Raw genomic sequence first — 26652 nt, 5'->3', positions numbered from 1 at the left:
ATTCCCATATTGCTTCGCCTGCCCCATTCCCCTGGGCTAGTATGCCCCTGGCAAAATCCTGCCCTTCTTAGGAAGCTGTCAAATGTCACTTAAGCTGTGAATCCACATCTTCACTCTCCCAGGCAGCCTCCCTTCCAATTCACTTGCTTTACTGCAGTTACAACAGCAAGTGGCCTGCCTGCCTGATTGCCTGTAGATGGGTGTCCCTAACTGACACCCCAGATTAAGTTAGGAGGAGCCATGGCCTATAAACTGCATAATCATAACCCACAATCCATCAGGACATTCTTCAGTATATCACAGAGACTGGATTTCCTCTTATTGCCCCACATGAGAATTTCTCAAGATTAGACATTTGGTTGGGCGATGCTTTGCTGTGGGGGCAATGCTACATATCACAGGAAATTTAGGTGCATGTCTACTCATTAGATAGCAGAAGCATCTCTAACCAACTGTGTTGCAGATACTGCTAAATGACCTTGTTGGGCGGACCCATGCCTATTGGGAAACCACTGGCCTAAGCCAGTGCTACTCAGGTTGAGGGCCTGAGCCTGAGCTTAGATATTGCTAAAAATGCAGAGTTACTACCCATTCAGGTCTACTGAGTCAGGAATCCTAAGGATGGGAACTAGCAAGCTTTTTTAACATGCTTCTATTTAACAGGTCTATTGGACACTATAGACCCCCAACATCACCATGGCAGCAAGCTACACTGCCAGCACCCTGCCTGGCTAAGAGCCACGGAGGACTGTGGTGACCAGACAGCAGCAGTACCCGATTGATTGACTCTAAGTGGATGAAGGAGAATCCTTTCCAGGATGCTTCCAGCAGGGGGCCACCTGGCCTAGACTTGAGTAACTTCAGCACAGGCGTGAGCATCTCATAACACAGCCCATTTCATTTAAGTTCTGGTCCATTAGGAATATAATTCTTTATGCTGAGCATAAGCTTGCCTTTCTGAATTTCATGGCTTAAGCCCCAGGCTGTTAAGGTGGCTGAAGGCCTGGAAGTCTCACTGTTTCTCCAGTAAGAGCCATTACACATTTATCGAATTCTACCAAACAAATGAAGGATGGCTTTACTTACAAAAATGACTTATCTGCATGTAATACCAAAAGATCACAATTAGAGCCACCACCATTACCAAAAGCTACCATAGTAAGCAGGATTCCGATGGGAGGCTTTGCATGTTCCAGACCCAGCATGAGGTGCTGCAGTCCAGCCTTATTCCATCGTAATTATGTCCACTAAACTCTAAGCCTAACTGTTCTATACGGTTATAACTGCCAACACACTTTCTGTTCTACCTCAACATGTGATCTGGACTTGATTTTTTTTTTTTAATTATTAAAACTTCTTGTAAAGAACTTGCAAATAAAAAACATTATACAGTGAGATTAGCCAGACCTGAAGTCTACGTGTCTCAGTGACCTTATATAGTCAGTATAGCCATCCTGAAACTGTGGAGCTTTGCCCTTCACCACCAATTCTGTTTTATTTATATTTTTATGGATTTGATTTATAAATCACTCTCACCTCATACTTCTCACCAAAACATAATGATTTCCCAAATTCATAATTTTAAAAGCACATCCCCAAATCATTTTACATATCTTCCTAGAAAAATGGAATTACTTCATGTTTTACTTAAATACAACATGAGGAATTTTCCCCCAATGGGATGTAATAGGAAACAAAGTCCCAGTTCCCCCTTTAAAACATGCAAAGGATGACTCTTGAAGGCACCCTGTTAGCACAAAGCTAAAGTCTATGTGGTTGTAAAATTGAAGGACTCATGACCCATTTATCTAGTCTAGAATTCAAAACAGACATCTTCATGGATGGCTAACATAGACTTAACGGAATGTATAAAAACAAGACAGAAAACATAGCCTGTGGCTTTATCAAGTTTGTCCCCTAGGGTCACTTCACAATTGTACTATGCCTCTCATGCCCTGTGCTGGATGGTTTTTGTTAGTTTGGCAGAAACAGGACATATCTGGGAACAGGAACTCTTACTTGAGAGAATGCCTCCTCTCCTTTCTTGAAGAAAGTCTGCTGTGTATTGTCTGGATTGACGACCAATGAGGGAGGGTTGGCGCATTATAAACAGTGTCATCATCACGGTCGTATAAAAAGCAGGCTGAGGAACACAGGGGAACAAGCCACTTCGCAGCATCTTTCCCTGTTTCTGCTTCAGCTCCTGCCTCCAGTTCCTGTCTTGAGTTCCTGCCCTGGCTTCCTACAAGGAGGGGCTGTGATGTGGAAGCGTAAATTGAAATAAACCCCTTCCTCTCCAGCTTGCTTTTGTCATGCTTTATCGCGGCATCAGAAAGCGCTGAAATGTCGCCCACTCTCACTTCCTTCACCACATCCTCCTTTTGGCTTCTGACATAACACACCCAGGGCAAAAACCTATGCGGTGAAGACACCCTTTCTCTGCTCAGGTTTCTTCATCATCAGCAACCAGTTACTATTGGGCGCTGACTCTGAAATTAGTGGCCATTTCGGATCAAAGGCAACCCTTCAATGGTCAGTTATTAACCTGGAGACAGCTTTACCTGCAGAGAGCCACACTCCAGACTTGCTGCTATCTAGAAGCAACACATTAATGCTAACAAGCACTTGAAATTTATCTAGTCCCAGCTGAGATTCCAAAGACTCTGTATGAAAAAATAATGTAAAATATTTCACATTTTATACTGATTCTATATAAAACTGTATTTTTGATACACTAAAATTCATCTAATTACTTTTTTATTTTGAGACAAGGATTCATATCCCAGCCTGGCCTCAAACTCACTATGTAGTAGGAATGATCCTGAATTTCTGATCCTCTTCCTTCTACCTCTCAAATGCTGAGATTACAGGTCTGGTTCATGGGAGCTCGGACTGGACTCAGGGCTTCGAGCATGATATGCAAACACCCCACCAATTAAGCTACATTCCAGCCCACTTGTTTCTTTCTGTAACTTAGACACTAGGAAACGGAAAAGGACAAGGAGACCCTTGTTATCTTTCTACTACATGGCAGTGTCTACAGACCTCATGATCAGAGTCTCAGCTCACAAATGAGGTGACCTGCACAGTGCTATGTCTGTATTCCAGTCATACCTCTGAAATCTTGCAAAGTATGAGATGAGTCTGCTGATTTAAATCCAACTTTTTCTCATCTATTCTTTGCTACAGAGTTACCAGTATTTTACCTGGAGCCGTACGACGAAGCATGCACATGTGTTAGTTACGGTGTCTTCCAGAATCTACACCAGATAGCTTCATCTTTAAAACCCTATTGTCTGGGGCTGGAGAGATGGTTAAGAACACTTGCTGCTCTTCCAGAGGACCCAGGTTTCATTTCCAGCACCCACATGAGACATCTCACAACCACTTGTAACTCCAGTTCTAGAAGATCCCACACCCTCTGGCTTCTGCACACAGGTGCCTGCCTACATGTGGCATATAATACACTCAGACCGTACACAAAATAATAAATAAATCTCTAAAATCTTATCATTTAAGTCAAGGGGGTTTTCTTTACAAACACATAGTATGTCTGTGCATTATAAACCAAGGTCAACCAACCTACACAACATCAGCAAAATGCTTCTATTTATCCACCAAGGGTGGGTAAAAACTTAAACTGGGAAACTGGCTCTGAGTTCTGGGACAATCCCGTTTAGTGTAGTTTTATCCATGCAATTCCCCTAAATTAAGATTTACTTTTAATCTTGGTTTATCAAAGCAACTACTGCGAATCATGCCCAATAGGCAACATAACCTAGGTGAATTTAGACTTCATGTTTTTGTGGTGGTTTTTAACCAGGCAACCAATGCCAGCAACTCTCATTCCAAGTATGAACATCTCAGTACAGTGACAGAAACACTGGGCCACTTTGCACATAATACTGAGTTAACGGTTTCTTTTAGTTCCATGTTTATTAGTCTTTTATATCTCCACATTTCATATGCAATTGTGCAATACCACCAGAAAGTTAGTAATTTTCTCAGTGTAAACAAATACAGTTAGAACTCAAGTCTTTTCATTTTTAATTTAGCCCTCAAACCTCTTCAGGATAGAAGTATCCCTAACATGTAAGAGGCCATTTAATTTTTAAAAAATATGTAATATAAAAAGCATAAGGAAAATGGATTAATTTTAAACTTAGAAGCAACTGTAAGAGACAGTAAAAATAAACCTTGGAGCAAATGTTGCTTCTAATACATTTGCACTTATGAATATCTTTGGGCAGAAATAGTCTCCCTAAGACAGGTAATTCTAACTTGTACACAGCTCTATACAAGTACTTTTGCTGGAGTTCACTGCCCCGATTCTGTCCAGACTGCTAGATTTTAAGCTCAGAAGACTGCAGGAGAGCATGACAAATTGTGGCCATCCCATCTTTCACCTCGAGGAAGATCTCTTTCCAGGACAATTACTCAGCATAACCAACACCAACAGCTTAAGATCCAGAACACAGGAGACATGCCTCCATCACGCCCTCCCTGCCTCAGTCCATGTCTCTATCATCCAAGATGATGCAGTCCCTTAGGTCAATGGAGGCAAATGCTGAAGGAGTGGAGGGGAAAGACACTTGTCAGCACTAACGCCCACAAGTGCCAACAGATGTGACCAATTTAATGAAGCATGTGCCTCCGACTTGGCACTCCTTCCAGAGGGAGGCTCTCCTTTCAGCAAAAGCAGCACATTGTACAAGCTAGCCCTCTTCACCACCCTCTGCCTGGCAGCTCCGCCGAGCGAAACTGGCACATCATGGTGTGTGTGGGAACCGTGCCACCACGACAGGTGGTCACAACTCTGTAGCTGCCAGAGCTACACAATGAGCATCAGACTCGTGTTCCAAGTGCTGGAACCAACCAAGCCCGCTTCCATGCATAGAATGAGAGTTGGACTTGCTGTCCTCAGACAGGGGACCATGTGGAGAAATTCAAGCGAGGGAGGAACCCAGGGAAATGAAGGCCGAGAAGAAAGATACATACAGAACACCACTCTCGACAGTCCACCGGCAATGACCTCAGGCCTAAAAACAGGTTTCCATATTTCCATATGACACAGTTAGACAGTTAACTATTTTTATGGCAATTTTTTTATACTGTAGTCTAGGCTGGCCTCAAAATTGCAATCCCCCTGCCTCTGCCTCCAGAGTATAAGGTGGTGGGTATGAGTAACCCAATTGGGCACGCTTATTTTTTAAGCATCATGATTTCTAAGTCAAAGAAAAAAAAAAACACATCTTAAATGAAATGAAAGGGAATGAAAACTCTGGGTTCCTGGCTGAACTACAACAGGACAGCAGCAGAGTTAAAAAGGCTTAAGAATTAGAAGCAAATGAGCTCTGAGATCCCGTTGGCATCTGGCTGAGCTGGGAACTTAAAGTGTGTGTTAGAGCAATGTAGCAAGACCATCCCTCTCTGGAAGATGCCTCCTCCCAGTGCGAGGGAGACGTCCAGTCCTAGTTGAAGGCACCTGTCCAAGAAAGGCACTGGTTTCAACATTCTCGCAAGCTTGCTGACAGGGCTTACCCGTCTCCAGTCTGAAATAGTGGGCTTTGAAGGAGCTTTTGGTATTGACAAAACATCTCATGAGAACAGCACGTTTTTAGTTTGGGCATTAAAAAAAAAAATTCCATGTACCTTCAACTCATCTGATTTAATGATTTTTTTTTAAGTAAATGTCTGATGCCTTTATAAGAACATTTTCATTTAAAAAAAGATTCTGTTCCAAAAGAGCTTATACGATAAAAGCACGAGAAAGAAAAAGAAAACCAGGCAGAGCCCTGGAAACGACAGTGAGCAGATTTCCCTCCATTCCCTGAAAATGCCAGGGCGTGAGGCCTAAAGACTGTTTAGACTTTATAATCACACAGACTGCGCCTATAAAGAAAGCTAATGAGGTTACCAAAAAGGAGCTACACAGCCTCTCAGAGAGCCCTCTAACTAGTTAAGTCAATTCAGAGCACTTAATTTCTGTTCTCTTGTAAAACAGTATTAACTCAGTTCCAATGTAAAAACCTCTCTCAAATATCAAATTTACATGTAACTAAAACCGGACCTCCTTTTTATTGACTTTATATATTCAAATTCTCGAAGTACAAAGACCAGGTCTTTGAGCTGGTTGCTTTAAACATTAAGCCTCCACATTAAACAGCATGATTATTTTCATTCCAGTAAAAACTGCACTCCTACTACAAAGAGTTTTAATTCTCTGCTGTACTTACAAACACAGGCAGAACATTATGTATGGCGGGAAGCCATAACGACTGCCTGGCCTATGTTCATCTGAATTGACAAGCTAGGGAAAAGAAAATCGTGATGATTTAAGACACATGGAAACATAGACACTCAAATGCCTCTTAATATGAAAAGCTGTGTTCTGTTGGACCGATGGAAACCCGATAGGGTGTCAAAGGTATTCGTGGTGCAAAGGCCACTCCAATCTATTCCGCAAATGCCATGACAAGGTATCTTTTCTTGAGCACATGCAGAGAGGTAGAGAAAGGAAGGACCGATTCAAGAGGAAGAGTGGAGAAGGGGGACACTCAGCTCCTTGGCCATTCTAAATAACACAAGCTGTATTTTAATCAGAACATCCTGGACTGGGGCTAGAGATGTAAGTCAGTGGTAGAACACTTGACTGGCATATGTAAGTCCCTAGGTACAATGTCGAACATGTGAAAAAAAGTATTTTTACATACTTAAATATGATGTGTGTGTGTGTATACACATATATGTTGTTAAGGGTTTTTGGTCTTTTGGGGGGCCCTCCACCCAGCTCCCAAATAAATTCACTCACGGAGGCTTATTATTAGTTACAAACACCAGCCTTTGCTTGTCTTAGTTTCTAACCAGGTTTCCTTAACTTAAATTATCCCTCTGGGCTTTTTCTGTCCTCTTACTTCTGCAAACCTTACTCTTACTCCATGGCTTGCTGTAGCTGGGTGGCTGCCCCCTGGGTCCTCCTCCCTCTGGCTCCTAGATCTCTCATTCCATTTTCCTGCTTCTATATATACTCTGCCTGCCAGCCCTGCCTATCCTTTGTCCTGCCTTGCTAGCGGCCAGCTCTTCATTAGACCATTAGGTGTTTTACACAGACACAGTAACACAGCTTCAGAGTTAAACAAACGCAACATGAGCAACAGTAACACACCTTAAGATGCCAGTCCCCAACACATACACATACAATACATGTGGGACTGTAGCTCCCCCATGGCCCGTGTGGACTTTGTCTTTTCAGGTTTTGCAATCTCAGCACTAGACACAGGGCTGGCACAAGAAATGCTTTTAAAATGTGACTGATTGGTGAGGGGTGAATGATCTAAATTGACGAATCCCTGTGGTACTTCTGAACAGTATCAGAGACCACAAGCACGTTTCACTAACATCTTTCATGCAGAGGGAACTTTCTGTTCTTTCTCTGCGAAGGTTTATGGACCTTGCATGCAGCTGGGTGGTGGTGGCGCATGCCTTTAATCCCAGCACTTGGGAGGTAGAGGCAGGGGGATCTTTGTGAGTTCAAGGCCAGCCTGATCTACAGAGTGAGAACCAGGAAAGGCGCAAAGCTATACAGAGAAACCCTGTCTCGAAAGAAAAACCGAAAAGAGAGAGAGAGAGAGAGAGAGAGAGAGAGAGAGAGAGAGAGAGAGAGAGAAGAGAAGAGAAGAGAAGAGAAGAGAAGAGAAGAGAAGAGAAGAGAAGAGAAGAGAAGAGAAGAGAAGAGAAGAGAAGAGAAGAGATAAGTCTTAGGTAATATATATGCTAAGCTGAACATCAACATGGTGCTTAAGGATGTTTCCAAGGAGCTAGTACTTACTCCAACAGAACATTCTACTCTTGACATGTTTGGAAAGTCAAGAAAACCACAAATACTTTCCAAGGAAAGTTCTTGGAGACATGGCACCTCTGCCAAGAGACAAGGGAACACTTGGGGGTACACAGGGGACAGGATGGGAGGGGTGAGGGGAGACCGAGTGGCTGGTTTATGCCCTGGTCCAGAGGAGCAAGGCAGGTGCCCATCAGGACACAAAGTCCTTAGGTAACTACAGTGGGGGTCAGGCTTATGACCCTGCTCAAGAGAGAGAAGGGCCTCCCTGCAAGGAAACTAATCAGTGTATGTAAGACCCCCTCAGACAACTTGGAACCCCTGGACATGCCATGGAAATGCAAGGCAGAATTCCATCTTTCCGCAGACAGAAAAACCAGGAGCGCTGACAAACAGCAGTGAAATTAACTCACAATGATGAAGACTCTAGAGATGGCAATTTCAACCACCCACTTTAGACTCTGCTGTAACTAAGGTATCTCCAACTCAAACATGCCAGGGCAAGTGAAGAGTTAGGGGGCAGAAAGGATGCAGAGGTCCAAGGCTGAGAGTAACTTCCAGGACCAAGGCACTACCAACTACCACAACTTCATACTTCCCAAAGACCACGTAACCACGAAGTGTCAGAGACCAAGTGGAGCGACTCCACGGGCTCCATTTGGTCTACTCTTTCCTATTTTAAAACGAGTTCAAGTTAATCAGTAACCAGAATTCCAGAGAGATGAGGTGACTACAGACAAGAGGTAGACAGAGGGCTTCTGTGAAGGCTCCCACATCCATTGTTTTGTCTTCTCACGGCTGCAGGAACATCAAACAAATCAACATCCACTCATAATCCTAGCGAATTCCACATGAGCCCATGCCACCACTGTTAACTGAGCTACAGGCAGGAAACATGTCCAAATTAACTTTACTGGAGATATTTATGAACTTAAGACCTAATAATCTCTTTCTCATGCTAAAATAAATGCAGTATAAATGATAAAATAGCATCACTGGACCAAAAAAAAAAAGTATATGGCTAACAGTTTTTCACTGACTTCCCAGGAATCAAATTGTATGAATAAACTGAAAAACTACCACACACTGAAGTACCTTCACCCTCACCATCGTTTCTAAAGACTCCATGTGTATTCATTTTGCCTTTACAGCACTAGGAACAGAACCTGGGGCCTCCCTAAGCCAGGAAAATGATCCACTACCAAGCCAAACTCAGTCCCAAAGGCTTCATAAACCAATTACTTTTTGTATGGATGGCCCTTAGAAACAATTTTATGATTATAAAGGAACTTGAAAACAGACATACATATACTATATAAATATTAATGCACAAATTCATGAATTGGAACATAGAAGAGTAAAGAATCCAGGAAGGGAATACAAAGTAGCTTTAGTTTTTTTTTTTTTTTTCCACTATCTGAAAGAACACTCTATTCAAAAGTCTAACAAATTTATCACTTCACTCATTAGAAGGATTTTTTAGTGTTGTGATGATTTCCCTAGGACTTCACAAGAGCAATCTTTAAAAGCAGTGGGAGGTTCTATATGCTGCATCCTACATGTTAAATCTACTGATATTTAATATTTAATACTTAGTATTTAATATAAATACTTTCTTCAAAAAGCACGTCTGATGACTCAAATCCATGCTTAATTGCAAGTAGTTGTTTTAACAAGGCTATGTTAAGATTAATAAATTATGACTTAAAGAGACATTTCTGGAAAAAAACCCTACAAGTCTGAAGTTTTAATTTTCTTGGAGAAAAAGTCTGAATGCTGAGAAGCTCCTATGTCCCTGCAGATTCTGACTGAACTGCCAATGTTAGAACATGCAGTGACATTAGCTGTAATAAACATGTCCATGAGAGGGAGACCCCCTCTGATTCCTAATTCATAATCTTACGGAAAACATGATTGGTGCCGCCATCTCTACAGCTTTGCTGTGAGACTGTGGCAGGTACAGCCTCGCCAGATCACCATGAGCGGCCAAGAGTGGCAAGACCCTGCCCAAGGAACCGGTGGAGGTGTGCCTTTCTGCCGTGTCCACCTTTGGTCTTGGGAAGAGGAGTGGCTCCTTGCTTTTCTCTACACTTGAAGCTATTCCACTCACTAGTCTCAGACTCCTAGGTATCAACTGATAGGCAGTGTCTCTTTGTCTGGGGTATGGTCATGCCTACCCAAAGTAGATATCATCGGCACGGGGCAGAGTCCCCCTTCTCTTATGTCGCAATGGAGCTGCATGTCTGAGAGAATGAGAGACACAACCAGAGCTCAGGTTTAGCCTACATGCAAGGAAGGGGGAGGGACAATGGAGCGAAGACTCTCACGGGGCTGTTTCAATCCACTCTTGGAAATTATGATGGGGCAGCGTGGCCATAAACACATATGATGTCCACAGAGTCCCAAGCTAGTGTACAATTGTGTAATTTTGCTGGAAATAAAACAGCCCCCTCCCTAACACAAGTGCTTCTGTAGTTCTGCTCAGCTTCGCTGCTCACCAGGACAGTGGTGTGGGAACTCTTTATTATTGACTTAGAATACTGCATTGTGAAAAGGGTAGTGAAATAAACACATGTACGAAGGAAAAGTCTAACCCTCTGACCTACTGCACCTCCAAACAATAACCTTATATGAACAGACTAATTCACTGTCTGTTAAAACACTGTTCCAAAGGACAGAACTATGAAGAAGGCAAATGAAGGCAAACATAATGCTTACTTTCTTTAAATGCTTGACAGTAGCCAAGGAAAGATAACAAAAAGAACAGGGCACACAGGAGGTCTGCGCGGCCAACAACACCAGCGACCTTAAAAGAAGGGGGGAGAAAGATTTACATAAAAAACATTTAAGCATTCCTAAATTTTGGATATACAAAATGTTCCTTAGACACAAAGCAAGCAACTCACTAGACCCCACCCCTATGACATCATGTTGGTAGTGCTGTTCAAACCCGATGGTGTTATCTTACAGCTGGTTCGTTCTCTTCACCCTCACTAGTACGGGACTTCACTTCACTGCTTTAAGAGAAACCGGGCTGTTTGAACAGACTGTTCTGGGCACGGCACATGTCTAGCAAAGCAATGTTATTTAACACACTACACCCAAGAACACCAGTGACCCAAGTTTCTCATGTCCCATAGGAGATTTTCAATTGAAAGTGTTACCAGCTCAGAGTGCACGGTACTAAAAAAATAAGTCCTGGGACCAGAAAGATGGAACAGTGGCTAAAGGTACTTGCTGCCCAAGCCTGGAGGACCTGAGTTCAATACTCAGAACCCACAAAAAGGGGGATGGAGAGAACAAACTTCAGGGGTCCTCTAGCAAGCATATGGATCATGCATGCCCCACCCCCCATCATAAGGCATGCACATACATCAAGCATGCATGTATGTGCACACACACAATCTTTTTAACTGAGGTAAACTCCCTCTAATGTGGGCAGCACCAAAGATGAGAAAGTGAGCGAAGCACTATCATTCACTTCTCTCTGCTTCCTGATTGATATGCCCAGCTAGCTCATGCTGTGCTGCCACGCCTTCCCTACCAGGATGAGCCACAGTCCACCCTTCCTTCTGAAATTGTCAGGGACTTTGTCATGAAAATGGTATCAACCAAGACAGGAAGCAAGGGGCAAAACAAGCTTCATGAACCTGGAGAGAGCATGGTGGGTCACTGGAGGGTTAAATGAACACATAATGAGTTATGGACCCTCAGAGGTAAGTTCAGTCAATCAAGGGCACGCTGAGTAATGGGAGATGCAGCTAGAGACAAAGCCTGGCACATGGTAAGTGTGGCTCCCTGTTAGGGCCCTTCATGAATCCCAGAGTGCTTCTAGAGATAGGACAAAGTGGCAGGCAGGAAAAGGACCAAGGACACCTTGGAGCACCGCTTCTGAGGCTCTGGGGCAAGTGAGGAAGTGATCAGAGCTTCCAGGCTTTGTGGGCCTCCCGCTGGGATACAAGGAGAGGAGCCTTTTAGGGCTGTGGTTTTGGACAGAGTGAACCCCAAACCCTCTTAGAATAGAAGCAACCAAAGCCAATGCAGACCAGCAAGCTATGAAGAGGCAGGGAAGGAGAACCAGGACTTCTTGGAAGGGCTGAAGGGGAAGAAACAGTTTGGACAAGAGCCAAGGACGAAGCCAAAAGGACCAGGCTGTTGAAGCCCCTTCTATCAGGGTGGGTAAGGTGCATGCACAGAACTGCCAGGAAATGAACTTTAAACAAGTGAACTCATTTTCTAAAGGAAAGATTTTCTTTTGGTAAACTACTGTCCTTCTGGTTGGGAGCTCAGTGTTAAACAGCTGAGCTGTCTCTCCGCCCCTATTTTGGAAAACTATTAAAGACAATCTCAAGTCTTTAAGTGATGAAGATAATACTGCGTGACATAAAAACAAATGAAAAATAAACCTACGACAAGTGTTTTAAAGAAGCATTTAGCACTTCAATAACATTTGTCAACAGTAATTAGAGAGAGCTCACAGAACAGAATCTCAAAGGCTATCCAAGAGCAGGCCTATCTAACCATTGGAGGATGGACATAAGGAAGACTAGGCTTGCATTCTCTTCTTCCTTCCTTCCTCTTCCTCTCTCCCTTCTTCCCCCCCCCCTTTTTGATATTTACAAAATATGTATTTTCAGGCAAACTTCTCTCCAGCAGTTGTATTTTTCTTTCAGATTACCTCAAACACTCCTGTCAAGGTTTTCTGGAAAAAACAACAACACATCCTTCCTCAAACAGATGGCATCTGAGTTTCCTTACTAGGGACAAGAATTAAGAATTGGGGGGGGGGGGGGGAGAGATGGCTCAGAGGTTAAGAACACTGGCTGTTCTTCCAGAGGTCCTAGGTTCAATTTCCAGCATCCACATGGTGGCTCACACCCATCTGTAATGAGATCTGGCTCCCTCTTCTGGCCTGCAGGGATACATGCAAACAGAGTACTGTATACATAATAAATAAATATATCTTAAAAAAAAAAAAGAATTTGGGGGATGGGAAGGAGGTGGGCAAGTGTACCCCTACTGATCCCTTTTGTGTTTCAGTGTTCAAATCTGGGTATGATGGTTCATGCCTACAATCCCAGCACTTGAAAGACGGAGGCAGGAGGACAAGAGTTCAAAGCCAGCCTCATCTAAATAGCTACTAGTGAATTTGAGACCAGCCTGGGATGGAAAGACCACATCTTGTTCCTCCCTGGCAAAACATCTGGGTTCAGTAGTGGATGGGTGGAAGTCCTGAAGAGGCCTGAGTTTTTCTGGTACCAGAAGCCAGGCAACTTGTCCTTTAGCCATGCTTTGAGCACAATGGTACTCATGTCCTCAAGGTGTCCTTCAGGTATCTCATCCTGATGGGTAAGCCAAAACCAGATCAGGGCCTAAGCAGTATCGGCTCATGCTTCTCCTCCCTCACAGGGAACCAATACCCTGCTAGAGGCCTCATATGCCTACTAACAATCCACAATGGTTTGGGATGGCTTACCTGGGGGGGGGAGGGGTGTTGACTGATTTTGATTTATATCATCTGAGGAACAAATCAATTTGGTTGTAATGATCTCCCTACCAATCAGAGCACAGATGGGGATTGGATTGAAGGGTGATCACTTCATCCCACTTTGCCTGGGGCCATCTTGGGTCAGAGGTCAGAACCCTGTGTGTCAGGCGCACTGGACGGCTTGAATGTTAGGTGCTAAGTTGGTTATGGTGGTACACCTCTACAATCCCAGCACCGGCTAGGGACACCCTGTCTCCAAACAACAACAACGACAACGACAAAACAAAACAAAAACCCCAATAATAACATAACAGAGAAAATAGAAGTGTTTATTTGCAGTGGGCAAAAATATCTTCAGTATTAACACTGGGGGGGGGGCATTCCTATTAATTACAAAGACATGCATGTCATTAAAACCTGGTAGGGCTCCTGCTGCTACTCCATCCTAACACATAGATACAGACACACATTTCCTCCAGTCTGCCCTGTCCTCCTCCACAGGGAGCCACATGCAGGGTGGGACTGCCATAGCCACATCACAGAGAGACCCAGCTGTCTCTCCCATCCTGGTAGGACACCTGTGAGGCATTCCCCTGCCACCTGAAGATAAGCTCCAGGTGTCTTGCTCTTTGCACATGTTTAAAGCGGGCATAAAAAATGTAGAGTGGGAGATAACAGGGAAAAGCTGATAAGAGGAAATTGGATAATGTGTCAAAATAATGAAAGGTAAACATGCAAAGTATCTGTCTGTGAATGCTAATTTTTAATTATCCCTTATTTTCCAAAATTCAAGTTTAAATGGCTGTCATGGATTGGCTGAGAGATGAAGAGAATTTCCAAATATTTCTTTCTCCCCACAGGTAGCTACCACCTGTGTGTGTGTGTGTGTGTGTGTGTGTGTGTGTGTGTGTGTGTACATGCATGCGTGCTCCTGCACCTGTGTGTGTATACATGTGCTCATGCACATGTTTGGTTGTGCATGTAGAAGCGAGATGTCAACCTTGGGTATTATTCCCCAGTGGCAGATCACCTTGGGTGAGACAGGGTCTCTCATGGCCCCATAACTAGATAATTCGGCTATGCTGGCTGGTCCTAAGTACAATCTGTGTCTCCTTCCTCATATCATTACAACCAAATTGATTTGTTCCTCAGATGATATAAATCAAAATCAGTCAACACTCCCCTCCCCCCACACGTAAGGAGGAGGAAGGTAGAGAGACTTCAAGAGCAGTTCCTGGGACTACAGATGTGCCCTCTACACCAGGATCTATGTGGGTGCCGGTGATCAAACTCAGGTTCCCACACTTGCACAGCAAGTACAGTACTTCTCTAGCTGAGCTACCTCTTCATTCCCTCAATTCCTTCCAAAGATATGAAAAATGGCCTTTTAAGATTAGCAGATGGCTGCATTTATCTACAAAGTGTGTGTGTGTGTGTGTGTGTGTGTCTTTGCGTACGCACAAACATGTGTAAGCATACCCAGGCCTTGAAACCTTTTTATAAATCAATTTTTCAATACTTAAAAATCAGAATTTTGGAAATCCTTTGGTTAATTATTCAATTTTATTTTGGTTTATGATTATGTCCTATTAGACAAGAAGCAAATAGTCAATCAGGGTTTTTCCATAGAGCCTGTGTCAGATGCATACACTGCATCTGGGATGCAGCAAATACTTGGGCTGGAGAAGCGACGCTGCAGCCAGTTCTGACCTGGCCATGGCTGCACAGGTAAGAGATAAAGGTCTAAAGTGGGCTCCTGCAGCACCGGCCGTAGAAGACCACAATAAAGATTCCATGGCATTCTCAAAACCAAACAACAGACATGAGAAATCAGACGCAAACACAAGAATTCTGCTTAACACTTTAGAACTGACTTTAAGACCCTCAACAGAATAATCAGTTAAATGTAGGCATTTTAATGTCTGTTAGAAATTAAAGTCCACAGTGAGAGAAACAGCATGTGTAGCATTCTAATCCAGGTGTTTTGTGCTACCAGAATGACTACATGCAATCTTTCCCTTCGGCAACATGCCACTTGACATCTTCCAAGTGCTCAGGTGTGATACAGGGTTTGCTGGCAACCTCGAACATGTCCAGTTAAATCTCGGCAGTCTGTGTCTAAAGTGTGCTCTTCATGTCCTAGGCACAGAGGCAAGGCTACAGGGCAGCAGGCTAGGCTCCTGACACTGCTGTTCATCACCTGGCCAAGGGGAAGATACCCAGGGAGGGAGGAGGAGGAGGCAGGCAAGCAGAGAGACTTCAAGAGCAGTTCCTCTGTGCCAGCACGGGCCATGGGACCTCAGAGTTTCAGCATACCCTACACTCACTTTCTTAGCCTCTTGGGATACTTACTGCCTGTAAAGTTGTACCAGATCATCTGATGTTATAGTGCTTTTATGCCGATTATATTAAGAAAGTTATTTTCTAAATCATACATCTAGCTACCACAGAAAAACTGTCCCAGGCCAGGTGTGATGGTGCCTACTTTTAATCCCAGCACTGGAGGCAGAAGCAGGTGGATCTCTGTAATTTAGAGTCCAGTAGGGTATACCTAGGGAGTTCCAAGCCAGCCAAGGCCTACATAGTAAGACCCTACAACCTCCAATTATAAATAAAATAAATAAAAACTGCCCCACCCAGTCTCTGCACTGAGGAAGGTTTTTTTTTTTTTTTTTTGGTTTTTCCAGACAGGGTTTCCCTGTGTAGCTTTGTGCCTTTCCTGGAACTCACTTGGTAGCCCAGGCTGGCCTTGAACTCACGGAGATCCGCCTGGCTCTGCCTCCCAAGTGCTGGGATTAAAGGCGTGCGCCACCACCGCCCGGCAGGAAGGTTCTTAACTGCTGGTCTTTAGGCTGCAAAGTCAGGCAACATCAGCACTCAGCCCTTGAAGTTTATGTTATCACACAGGCTAAAAAAGACAGTGCCACCCAAGATCACGGCACACTCTGAGGAGAAAGTCTCTCAGTATGGTAGCTGTTACTTGTCCATAAAGAGATGTCTCTGACCTAGAACTCACTGTTTCAAACATCTCACAGAAAGCATTTCCTGAAGACAGTATGATGTGCACTCTGTAACCAAGAGGAACACATGCACAGCACATTTCAGAAAACCAGACAGCACACAGATGTCTTACTTCTTATACACATGCAGACTGTCACACGTGGGTGATACTTACACACTCAGTGTGCACTGGATGGACAGCAAACAGCAGTGCCGCCAGCAGGGACGCTCTGGGGGCAAGGTGTACCCTCCGGCCTCTACTGGTGTACTGTAGGCCACCGAACAGTACCGAGAAGACGTCTAGCATGAGGATGGAGATGCCACCGTGCAGGAGGATGTTGACCACATGGAAACCCACGGGGTAGAAGCCTCCTGACAGATAGTAGTTGATCCTGCAACAAACGTTGGTTGTTCACAGTGGATGCGGAAGCACACACAACAGAATGGCAGCTGTTGAAAGATCCTAGTGCCTCCTTCGTGAAAACAGCACTAAGGTAATAATGCCTGTCCAGCTAAGAAGCCTGAAGAAACTGTGAACACAATTAGCCATAGAGGAAAGTGGGAGAAATGGACAGGTCACAGGGGGAGGCACTGAAAATACAGAGAAAGGAAAATCAAAAGGAAAGCTAGACCTTTTTATTTGTATTTTTTAATGTTTCCCCAAGAGACTATTTTCCAAGGACAAGATAAACCACAAATCCCTCCAGGCTACCCCACAGGCGCCTAGATTTAAGCTAGCCACGTAACCTACACAGCTGCGCAAAAAGGTGCTTTAGCAATATGTATCCCCAGCCTTCTTCCGCAGGATATCTTCCTATTGTTAGTGGGAGTCTTTCTTGTGACTACTTCTCAATTGCTGGTGGTTCTAACTGTTTTTAACTGTTTCTCTGCAAGATGTATACACAAGAATTTAAATGCATCCCAGGATCAGGTATAAGAACTGTCATGTGACTAGTAACTGGTTAACAGGGACCAGAAGTCATCTTTAAACTTCATTTTCATTTTACATATTGAGTTGGTAATGGCAAGACGATTCAGAGCTTCATTTTGTCAAGAAAAAAAAAAAACAACACAATTTTATTGGATGTTTGTGTTGCTTTGATACATATCCATTGTTCCCCTGGTGCTTTGCTAACCAAACGGCAAAGGGTAAGCTCTCTGAGAACCAGAGAGACAGATGCTTTGCTGGTCTGAGCATCATCCTTGCACAGGCAGGGAGGGGCCAGGCTAATCTCTGCATAATTCCAGTTTTAGTTTGTGCAGCTGATATGGAGATTCCTCAGGCACATCGTCCCTGTGGCACACCTCCTGAAATAAGCACAAACACCTTACAATACATATGTACTCCACCTACCTAAGAACTAATGACTGGACCCCCCCCCACCCCCCCCACACACAAACAATGTCACGTAGAAACCTCGAATGATGCTTCTGTTCCCACTGTTACACCTTACCTGAAAGTCAGGACAGTAAGTGGCCGGTAGGACTTGTGGCTGGTGTTGCTGCTCAGTCTACTGCCCCAGAAGTCGTGATGCCACAGGTCCCCCAGGGGTGTGTCTGACTGGAGGTCCTGCAAGAACACAACGGGACGTTCTGGACAAGGAGTCATGACCCCCAAGCTATCAACTCTGCTCACTTGGTCCTCCCTAGCCCCAGGCCCAGTCCCCCATCATCTCTCCTCCAGGATATGGGCAAGCTTCTTCAAAGGGCCACCTTATCTGCATATTTTCTACACATAGTACTTCTAAACGCACATTATCTAGTTACAATCCTTTTAACAGCTTCTTACCTTCCTGGGTCAAAGTTGATGTCCTCTTACGGCTGCCATAGCATAGCACCCATCTGTCTGACTCCATGTCATCTGTCTGACTCCATGTCCTCTGTCTGACTCCATGTCCTCTGTCTGACTCCATGTCAGCTGTCTGACTCCATGTCAGCTGTCTGACTCCATGTCCTCTGTCTGACTCCATGTCAGCTGTCTGACTCCATGTCAGCTGTCTGACTCCATGTCCTCTGTCTGACTCCATGTCCTCTGTCTGTCTGACTCCATGTCCTCTGTCTGACTCCATGTCATCTGACTGCATGTCCTCTGTCTGACTCCATGTCATCTGTCTGACTCCATGTTCTCTGTCTGTCTGACTCCATGTCAGCTGTCTGACTCCATGTCCTCTGTCTGACTCCATGTCATCTGTCTGACTCCATGTCATCTGTCTGTCTGACTCCATGTCCTCTGTCTGACTCCATGTCATCTGTCTGACTCCATGTCCTCTGTCTGACTCCATGTCCTCTGTCTGACTCCATGTCATCTGTCTGACTCCATGTCAGCTGTCTGACTCCATGTCCTCTGTCTGACTCCATGTCCTCTGTCTGACTCCATGTCATCTGTCTGACTCCATGTCCTCTGTCTGACTCCATGTCAGCTGTCTGACTCCATGTCAGCTGTCTGACTCCATGTCCTCTGTCTGACTCCATGTCCTCTGTCTGACTCCATGTCATCTGTCTGACTCCATGTCATCTGTCTGTCTCCATGTCCTCTGTCTGACTCCATGTCCTCTGTCTGTCTGACTCCATGTCCTCTGTCTGTCTGACTCCATGTCCTCTGTCTGTCTGACTCCATGTCAGCTGTCTGACTCCATGTCCTCTGTCTGATTCCATGTCCTCTGTCTGACTCCATGTCCTCTGTCTGACTCCATGTCATCTGTCTGACTCCATGTCAGCTGTCTGTCTCCATGTCAGCTGTCTGTCTCCATGTCATCTGTCTGACTCCATGTCATCTGTCTGACTCCATGTCCTCTGTCTGTCTCCATGTCATCTGTCTGACTCCATGTCATCTGTCTGTCTCCATGTCATCTGACTCCATGTCATCTGTCTGACTCCATGTCCTCTGTCTGACTCCATGTCCTCTGTCTGACTCCATGTCCTCTGTCTGACTCCATGTCAGCTGTCTGACTCCATGCTCCTGCCCGACTCTCATGACTTCCCTTCCCAGAGGCTTTGCACGGGTAAGTCTGCCCTAGGCGCTCATCTTCAACCCCCTGACATCCCAAGTAGACCTCAAGCCATTTCTGTGGATTCCAGGGCATCTCATGTCTGTCCCCACAGCACCTGGCACACTAGTTACTAGTTACTCTAGTTACTCTGTCACTACACTGGAGCTCCACAAGGCCTGGGCTGAAGTACAGAGAAGGTATTTAAACCATGCTGACAGAACAGACCACTCAGCAACATAAGGTCATCTCTATTCCTTCTCAGCCAATGAAATAAGGTGAAATATTAGAAAAACATCCAGTTTAAACAAGTATGGGCATATACAATTCTTAAAATTTCCACTTTTGGTCATGAGTTAAGCAGATTGTGAAACTAGGGGAAAAAACCTTCCATACAACTTTAAAATATAAAATTATTAAATATTAAACAAAACTATCTTTCTGCTGAGATAATTTAACCTTATATTATACCAAACATGCCTAAATGCATTTTTCTTACATTTAAAATATGAAACTAAATGCTATAAAAATTAAAAGATGGGGCTAGAGAGATGGCTCAGCAGTTAAAAGCATGGTTAAAAGCATGTTCTACTCCTTCAGAGGACCTGAGTTCAGTCCCCAGCACTCATGTTGGGTGGCTCACCACTCCTTCTAACTCTGGCTCTACATCCTCACATGACGAACCCTTAACTCCAGCAGGTGTATGTACCTAGTAGGAAAAACTGCACCATTACCAGCTTTATAAGAAATGGTCTTTTCAGCACAGAAGGATGCTCAAACTCAGAAGAAATGGCTAAGTGGCTAAGAATGAATATTGCTCTCCCAGAGGACCTGAGTTTGGTTCTCAGCATCCACCTTAGGCTCATAACCACCTGCAACTCCAGCTCCAGGGGATTCAATGGCCTCTTCTGCCACCTCAGGAACCTGCATACATGTGGTGTGTGCGCATCCACACCCCCATACACACTTTAAATAATTTTTTCCAGACAGAAGAGGTGGTTAAATGACAGATGGCCTCAAAGAATAAACATCCACGTTGCAATATGGACGTAAGCACTTGCTGCTGAATGAAGTGCTTCCGACTCAAAGGGAACGCTTCAAGAGGAGGAACAGATGCAAAGTCGATCACTTGATTCTCACTGTGACTTTCACTTCTACCAGCTTAAGTGGCCTTAAAAATTTAGATCATCCATCCAATGAGCCAGTTGGATGTTTTGCAAAGATTACAGGATCCATCTGCTAACTCAGTGACAAAAGTGGGAGCCCAAGTCCCTGTGTTTTGCCACAGAAGTGCTTGTTCAGTTGTGAGGTTGAGAGCCTCCTTCTGAACAGAAATGAACACCAAAGAAGCTCTAAATATTTAATTAGGCACAGCCTACACGAAGCAGAGTGTGCGAGAGAAAGGTCAATTTTTTTTCCTAATGATTTATGGGAACACTAGATTGTATCTGAAATTCCTCCTAACAGCACTGCTTCGGAGATCATCTTGAAGAACAAAAATGTCAACTCAGCACAAGGAAGCATCTAGCAAACAGAATCCACCCCTCCCCCAGCAACCACCTGCTTACATCATGAAGACACTCAGGAGTGGAGGTGTGCACTCCATTCAACAGGGAAGGAGATTGGGGGGGGGCTGGCAAGTTAATACAAGGGGCATGAGGTGACATTACAGAAAATACTGCTCAAACCACGCTGAGCAGAGGCACAAGACGCCTGTCCACTTCCCCTCACACGGAAGGAGAACTACAGTAATCATCAGAGCACTCCACACACCAGAGCCCAGGCTTCCACCTTCCCAGCTCAGTGGAATTTTCCAACACAGGTTCTGAATTAACCCTTTATATGCCCAAGTAGAGGCATGAAGAAAGTCACCACAATAAATAACAGAACTTAAAAAGGGGAATCCTTGTTGGAAAAGTTATTCTGTGGCTAGCAAGCCTTCAATGTGGCACAGCTGTTCAGAGCTACTCGCTTCTTTTAAGGAGCCACCTTTCACAGGTGGCAGGTGAACTCGAGGGAGGGAAATTACAAGTAGAAAATGTGAGTTAAAAGTGAACAATGACAGACCCAGACATGGTGGTGTGTACCTTTAACCCTAGCACTCAGGAGGCAGGGGCAGGTGGCTCTCTGAGTTTGCAGCCACTCTGGCCTACATAGCAAGTTCCAGGCCAGCCAGAGCAATATAATGAGACCCTGAAAAAACAAAACCAAAATAAAAAAAACGAAAACAAAAACAACCCTAAAATATTATGCTACAAACAAAACACCTGCAAGTCAATCATGGCTTTCTACAACTTCTTAACATACAGTCTTGCCATGTGTCTTCTCTGACATTTTCTCTGCAAAAAGGCCTCTTCTTCATTTGGTGACAGCTATGATTTTAAATATATATACATACACACATATACATATATATGCTTTATATAAAATGTATATATTTTATAGCCTTTGTTAACTTGTGTCTACACACACACACACACACACACACACACACACGAAAAAAACACACCATGGTGCATGTGTGTGGTTAGAGAACAACTTGCAGGACTCTGTTCTCTCCTTTCACAATGTGGGTCCTGGGGATTGAACTCAGGTCATTAGGCTTGGTGGCAGATGCTATCTTAATGGCCTTCATTTCTTACTAGCATGCAACAGTTGTGCTGCAAAAGCTCCTTCGATGACATGCCCCAGAGAGACGGGCAGGTGCATTCCTTCAAGTTCTGGCCAAAGGGAAGCAGCACAAGCTGTGTGCTGAGTAAGACTACCACAAAGTCTCTACCTCATGCCCCTTTGGAGCACCGGTTCCGCCTGCCTCCAAGTTTCTTACGCTCATTGTCTTTTGGTCCGTTTGAATCTTTTCCTTCCCATTTTACAATAAAAAGACGACTATTTTCCTAGCCTTACAAAGCGGTAACTGGTGAACAAGATGGACCAGGATTCTGCAAGGTCAGCAAACTTGAGTCTCCAAACACGAAGTGAGTGGGAACACTGTATCCCTGGGCAGCACACTGCTTTCTTCCAACAGCTGTCAGTACCCTGCCCTCACACAGTGGAGGCGAGTCATAGCCAGCTGCTGCTACTGTAGATCACACACCTTTCAATAGGTGATTAGATCCATTCGTCACTAGAACAAAGTGAGGAGTCTCTTCCTTTCCTCTCACAGTTCTGCAGTTTCATAAAACCTGAAGCACTCAATCTGCTTTGCTCTGCAACACCCCTGGTCTTGTAATCTTAGCAGAGTGGCCCCTCTGACACATGTATGAATGGAGTCTCCTGGGCACAGGCAGGGGCTGCAGATCCGAGGCAATAAATTTAGGGGATAATACATAAAATGAAATGGGAAATCTATAGCTTAAGTGAGACCCAGACCAAGAGTCAACCCAATCTTAACAGAGAATTAACACCAACTTGGATGATTACTAAGACAAAAGCAAACTGGCATGCTTAAGTTTCCTAGAGGATTAAGACACAAACCTTATTGTTAACAATAGCTTCAGAGTCATCAAAGACAAAATCTCCATCATAGCTCCTGGCAAAACACACGAGGGAAACAAATCCTACTACTAACTTAGCCCAGAAAGGGGGAAGGACAGAAGACGGGATGATGTGATCCAAGTCAGCATCCAGCTCTGCCATCTTGAAAACTGCAGGCTGCCAGCCTCTTGCTCCAGCATTATGCTAGGAAATCTGCAAGGGAAATAACATCATGTAAATACCCTTAAGCACACTTCTGCAGTGGACATCTTTACCTTAAGCAAGAGCTAGATCAGTAGGTATGCTGTGATTGTTAAGACAATATTAAGTTGTGGTTTTCAAACTTCAGGGGGTAGGAAAGTGACCTGGGACTCAAGCAGATTTCCCAGCGGTACCATGACCTATGAAATTTGAAGTTCTTGGGTTTCTGATGTTTCCTTTCAGAAATTCTGACTTAATAGAATCCTGTACTTACTAGCGCCATAAAGCAAGTCATTTTTAATTCTCAGAGCCAGCTTACAAGGCTTTTTAAAAAGTAACAATCAATTTCATCAATTCAGGGAAATCAGTAACTATTCATTGTTGACACACCGAGGGGTGGGGAGTTGGAGTGTACTTATGAAATATGACTGTGACCCTGATGCTGTGTGTAGAACTCAAGGACATATTCAGTTATTTGAAAATCTTAGAGAGGGGACTCATGAGGTGAGGGCATATGGCAATGATTGATTGAACTGGGGTTTACATAGATATAGAGTAACTGATTTTTTTTTTTTTGGAAGGTTCCAGAAATTACTAAGTTGTCCCAATTCTGCACAGAGATCTGACTCCCAGTACTGGGAAGAGTCAAGTTAGGAATACATACTTATTTCAGTGAAGCCTTGCTATTTAATAGCTGTGTGACCTTGTATGAGTCTCTATGTATTTCCTGTGGATCTTTCTTGCTGTGAGAGTTGCATAACAGCCTGGGCCAATTCCAAGACTCAAACAACACTATCTGCAAATCAGTTACCTGTTCTCATTCCCACCACACCCTCCACAAGTGTTTCCTTCTGGCCAGGATGCTCAGTTCCAATCTTGTATAAGTTTGGAGAGTTAGTTAAACTCTCTGAACTACTTCCTCACTATTAAATGGAAATGAGACTGCCTACTTTAGAGTTGTCACTGGATTTTTTTTTTTTAGGGGGGATTTGGGGACAGGTGTTATTTGGCTTATAGGCCCATCACTAAAGGAAGTTGTAGAAGGAACTCAAGCAGGAACCTAGTTGTAGAGGTCATAAAGGAATGCTGCTTACTGGCTTGCTCAGCCTGCTTTCTTACTCAGCCCAGGATCATCTGCCCAGGGGTAGCACTGCCTAGTAGTCTGGGCCCGCCACTATCAATTATTAATCAAGAAAATGCCCCCACAGGCTTGCTTACAGGCCAATGTGATAGAGACATTTTCTGAATTGAGCCTGGAGTTTTAATGGACGTTTGGAGAAGGCTAGCTATCATTATACTTTCCGTGAGTTTGAAAGTCTTTGCAAAATCTCCTTTAGTACTGGCTTTTTGGTGTAAACGTTCTGGTCCTCCCTACTAAGAGAACAGCCTTCATTCTCATTTCGAGCCAATGAAAGAAAATCCCAGGCCCCTGGGCAGGGATGCAACTTGGGTCTGAACAAGAAGCCAGCCAAATATGAATCTCAGGCCACATTTTTTTTTTAATTGTTTTGTCTAAATAAAGGTAGAGACTGATGGGCAGTACTGATCCTTCCCAGAGGCAGAGTCCCATTTACAATTCAGACACAGAAGCTTGCAGCTTTTCCTCTGCTTGTTCCCTGAGCATCACTGCCTGATGTAAGGCTTGCTCTTAGCCAGTGTTGGGGGAAGAGTCCACCTACTCTCTAGCTTTCTTTTCTTTCCACTGAGAAGGTAAACCACAGTTTAAATCCTAATTGCCGTCAGGTCACCATGAATACCTTGGTTGTTGTTTACATTCTAGCTAAAGAAATTGCTCCTGCTACTTCAAAATTAAAACAAGACTGAGTACTTAGGAAGACACCGTGACTTTAAGAATGTGTTATTTCTTTAATAAATGTGTTATTTAATTTAGAAAATCAATGTGCAGGAAAACAGATGGTTTATACCAATTTTAAAGGTATAACAGACTACATGGAAGCCATAAAAGGTCATATAACTGGTTCTGATGTTCTCGGGTTGAGCTCTAAACATTTGAATATGAAATTACAGTTTGTTATGAAGTTCAAATGGTCTTATATTACTGATTTAAATCAGTTGATGAAATAATCTGTTCCTAAATTAGCTGTTATGCTTTTCCTGGCTATTCCTATTCATAGCCCAAGCCAATCATCATTCAAGCCCACATATATGTAGGCTGGACTATGGACCTTTACATTTGGGGTGCCCTGGTGGGCCAGTCCCTCACTTTTGGGAAGTCAAGTGAATGGATGAATTAATGTCAAATAATCTTCTCTTCCCCTGGGGGGACCAAAAGCATAGGACATTCTGTCCTCTACACTAATTCTCAGTCCTCACTGGTTCTTGCCATTTCATGGAAGCATTTCTGCTCTACTCTCTCAGGGGACTCCCCCTCAATCCAATGCTTTTGCTGCTCTCTGCAGTGAAAATATTCAAATGCTCCCATTTGTTTAATAGACTTGTGTTCACATACATAGCAGAACAGTCCAGAATATGCCTTTTATCAGAAAATGTTACAATCCATTAGAAACCCATGCGAGGTTCTCAGACTCCACAGCAGCAGTCCATAGGAAAGGTTCTGGAGATAGATGAACATGAACTGGTGGCTGCATTTCCCTGAGCTATACTGTTTTCCTAAAGATCAGTTTCTTCAGTAGAATAAGGTACCACTGTGTTCTTTAGGCGGTCGGTGGTAAGGACTGAGTGGGGTCATATAAGCAGTTAGCCTCCATTTCCACATTGTTTTCATCCGTTTGTAGTCCCTGATCCCGTCTTAATGCTTATGGTGCCATCTTAACAACCAGCAGAACCCATGAGGTGACAGGAAGTACCCAAAAAAAGAGGAACCCTTCTTTTGGGCAGATCTGCAGCCTGTGGCTTCCCTGCCATCTTTGTGTCCTATATAAACTCTATACCACAAAATGACCCTGATCCCAGGTGATCCATCCTCCACCAGGAAATGACCCTTGTTCTACAGTAAGACTTGGTACAAGGGTAAATGAAACCATGCCCCCATGAGGAGGCAGAGGAGACCTTTATATCCATGTCACAGTATAGGAAAGGACTTTCTGGTTTTGACTAAGCAACATATCTTACTGGTCTTCTCCAGGTAATGCCCTGCCTGGGAGCTCTGGCGCCTCAGCTACAGCTTGGATAGTAGCTCACTCTAAGAAGGAGTCAAACAAGATGCTCACTGCGGCTCCAGTTTCAGCAGTGACCCATCTACACAGAACCTACTATGAGTAGTCTGAAAAGAGACAGTCACACTAACAAGGTGAGTGTTCTGGTGGCTATTGAACTGTCTGAATTGGTTCCTCAAGAGTGGTTCAATGTGGAACAAACCAGTAGTCTTTATCCCCAATTCACAAACTCCTAATATTAAACATTGTTTTTCAGGACATTAAAACAAATTCATCTGTCAATCAAAAGGTCAAAAGGCTTCAGACAGTGTCTCCCCAAAGGCTAAACTGCACTGAACTGTGAACCATGAGGCCCTAATAACTTTGGACACAGCAGCCCAGACTGCAATAAAGCAGTGGTTCCCAACCTAGATGATTCACCCTGGAAAACCAGCAGCCATCACCTAACAGAAGAATTTACCACAGGCATGGAGAGGCTCTTGTCCTCCACATTAAGGACAATGCAACCAGGGCCAGCTGTCCTCCAAG

General features: G+C 44.1%; 1 protein-coding gene across 3 annotated transcripts in view; it reads right to left on the bottom strand.

Annotated features, from left to right (window-relative positions):
* The window catches only part of Tmtc4 (transmembrane O-mannosyltransferase targeting cadherins 4), a 69986-nt gene that overhangs the window by 42027 nt on the left and 1307 nt on the right, over window positions 1–26652 (bottom strand). For all 3 annotated transcript variants that reach the window (XR_005092109.1, XM_028868285.2, XM_028868290.2), the window contains exons 2-5: window positions 22787–22999; window positions 17780–17895; window positions 16501–16717; window positions 10556–10643 (exon numbers count right to left, since the gene is read on the bottom strand). Coding sequence is in view for 2 of the 3 variants with exons in the window: in XM_028868285.2 (XP_028724118.1) it covers window positions 10556–10643; window positions 16501–16717; window positions 17780–17895; window positions 22787–22948 (583 nt within the window). In the remaining variant the exon portion in view is untranslated. The remainder of the gene's footprint in view (window positions 1–10555; window positions 10644–16500; window positions 16718–17779; window positions 17896–22786; window positions 23000–26652) is intronic.

This window comes from Peromyscus leucopus, chromosome 9 (assembly GCF_004664715.2).
Source record: "Peromyscus leucopus breed LL Stock chromosome 9, UCI_PerLeu_2.1, whole genome shotgun sequence".
Classification (NCBI taxonomy): domain Eukaryota; kingdom Metazoa; phylum Chordata; class Mammalia; order Rodentia; family Cricetidae; genus Peromyscus; species Peromyscus leucopus.
Note: the sequence above shows the minus strand (reverse complement) of the source record. Positions and strands in the feature narration are given on the sequence as shown.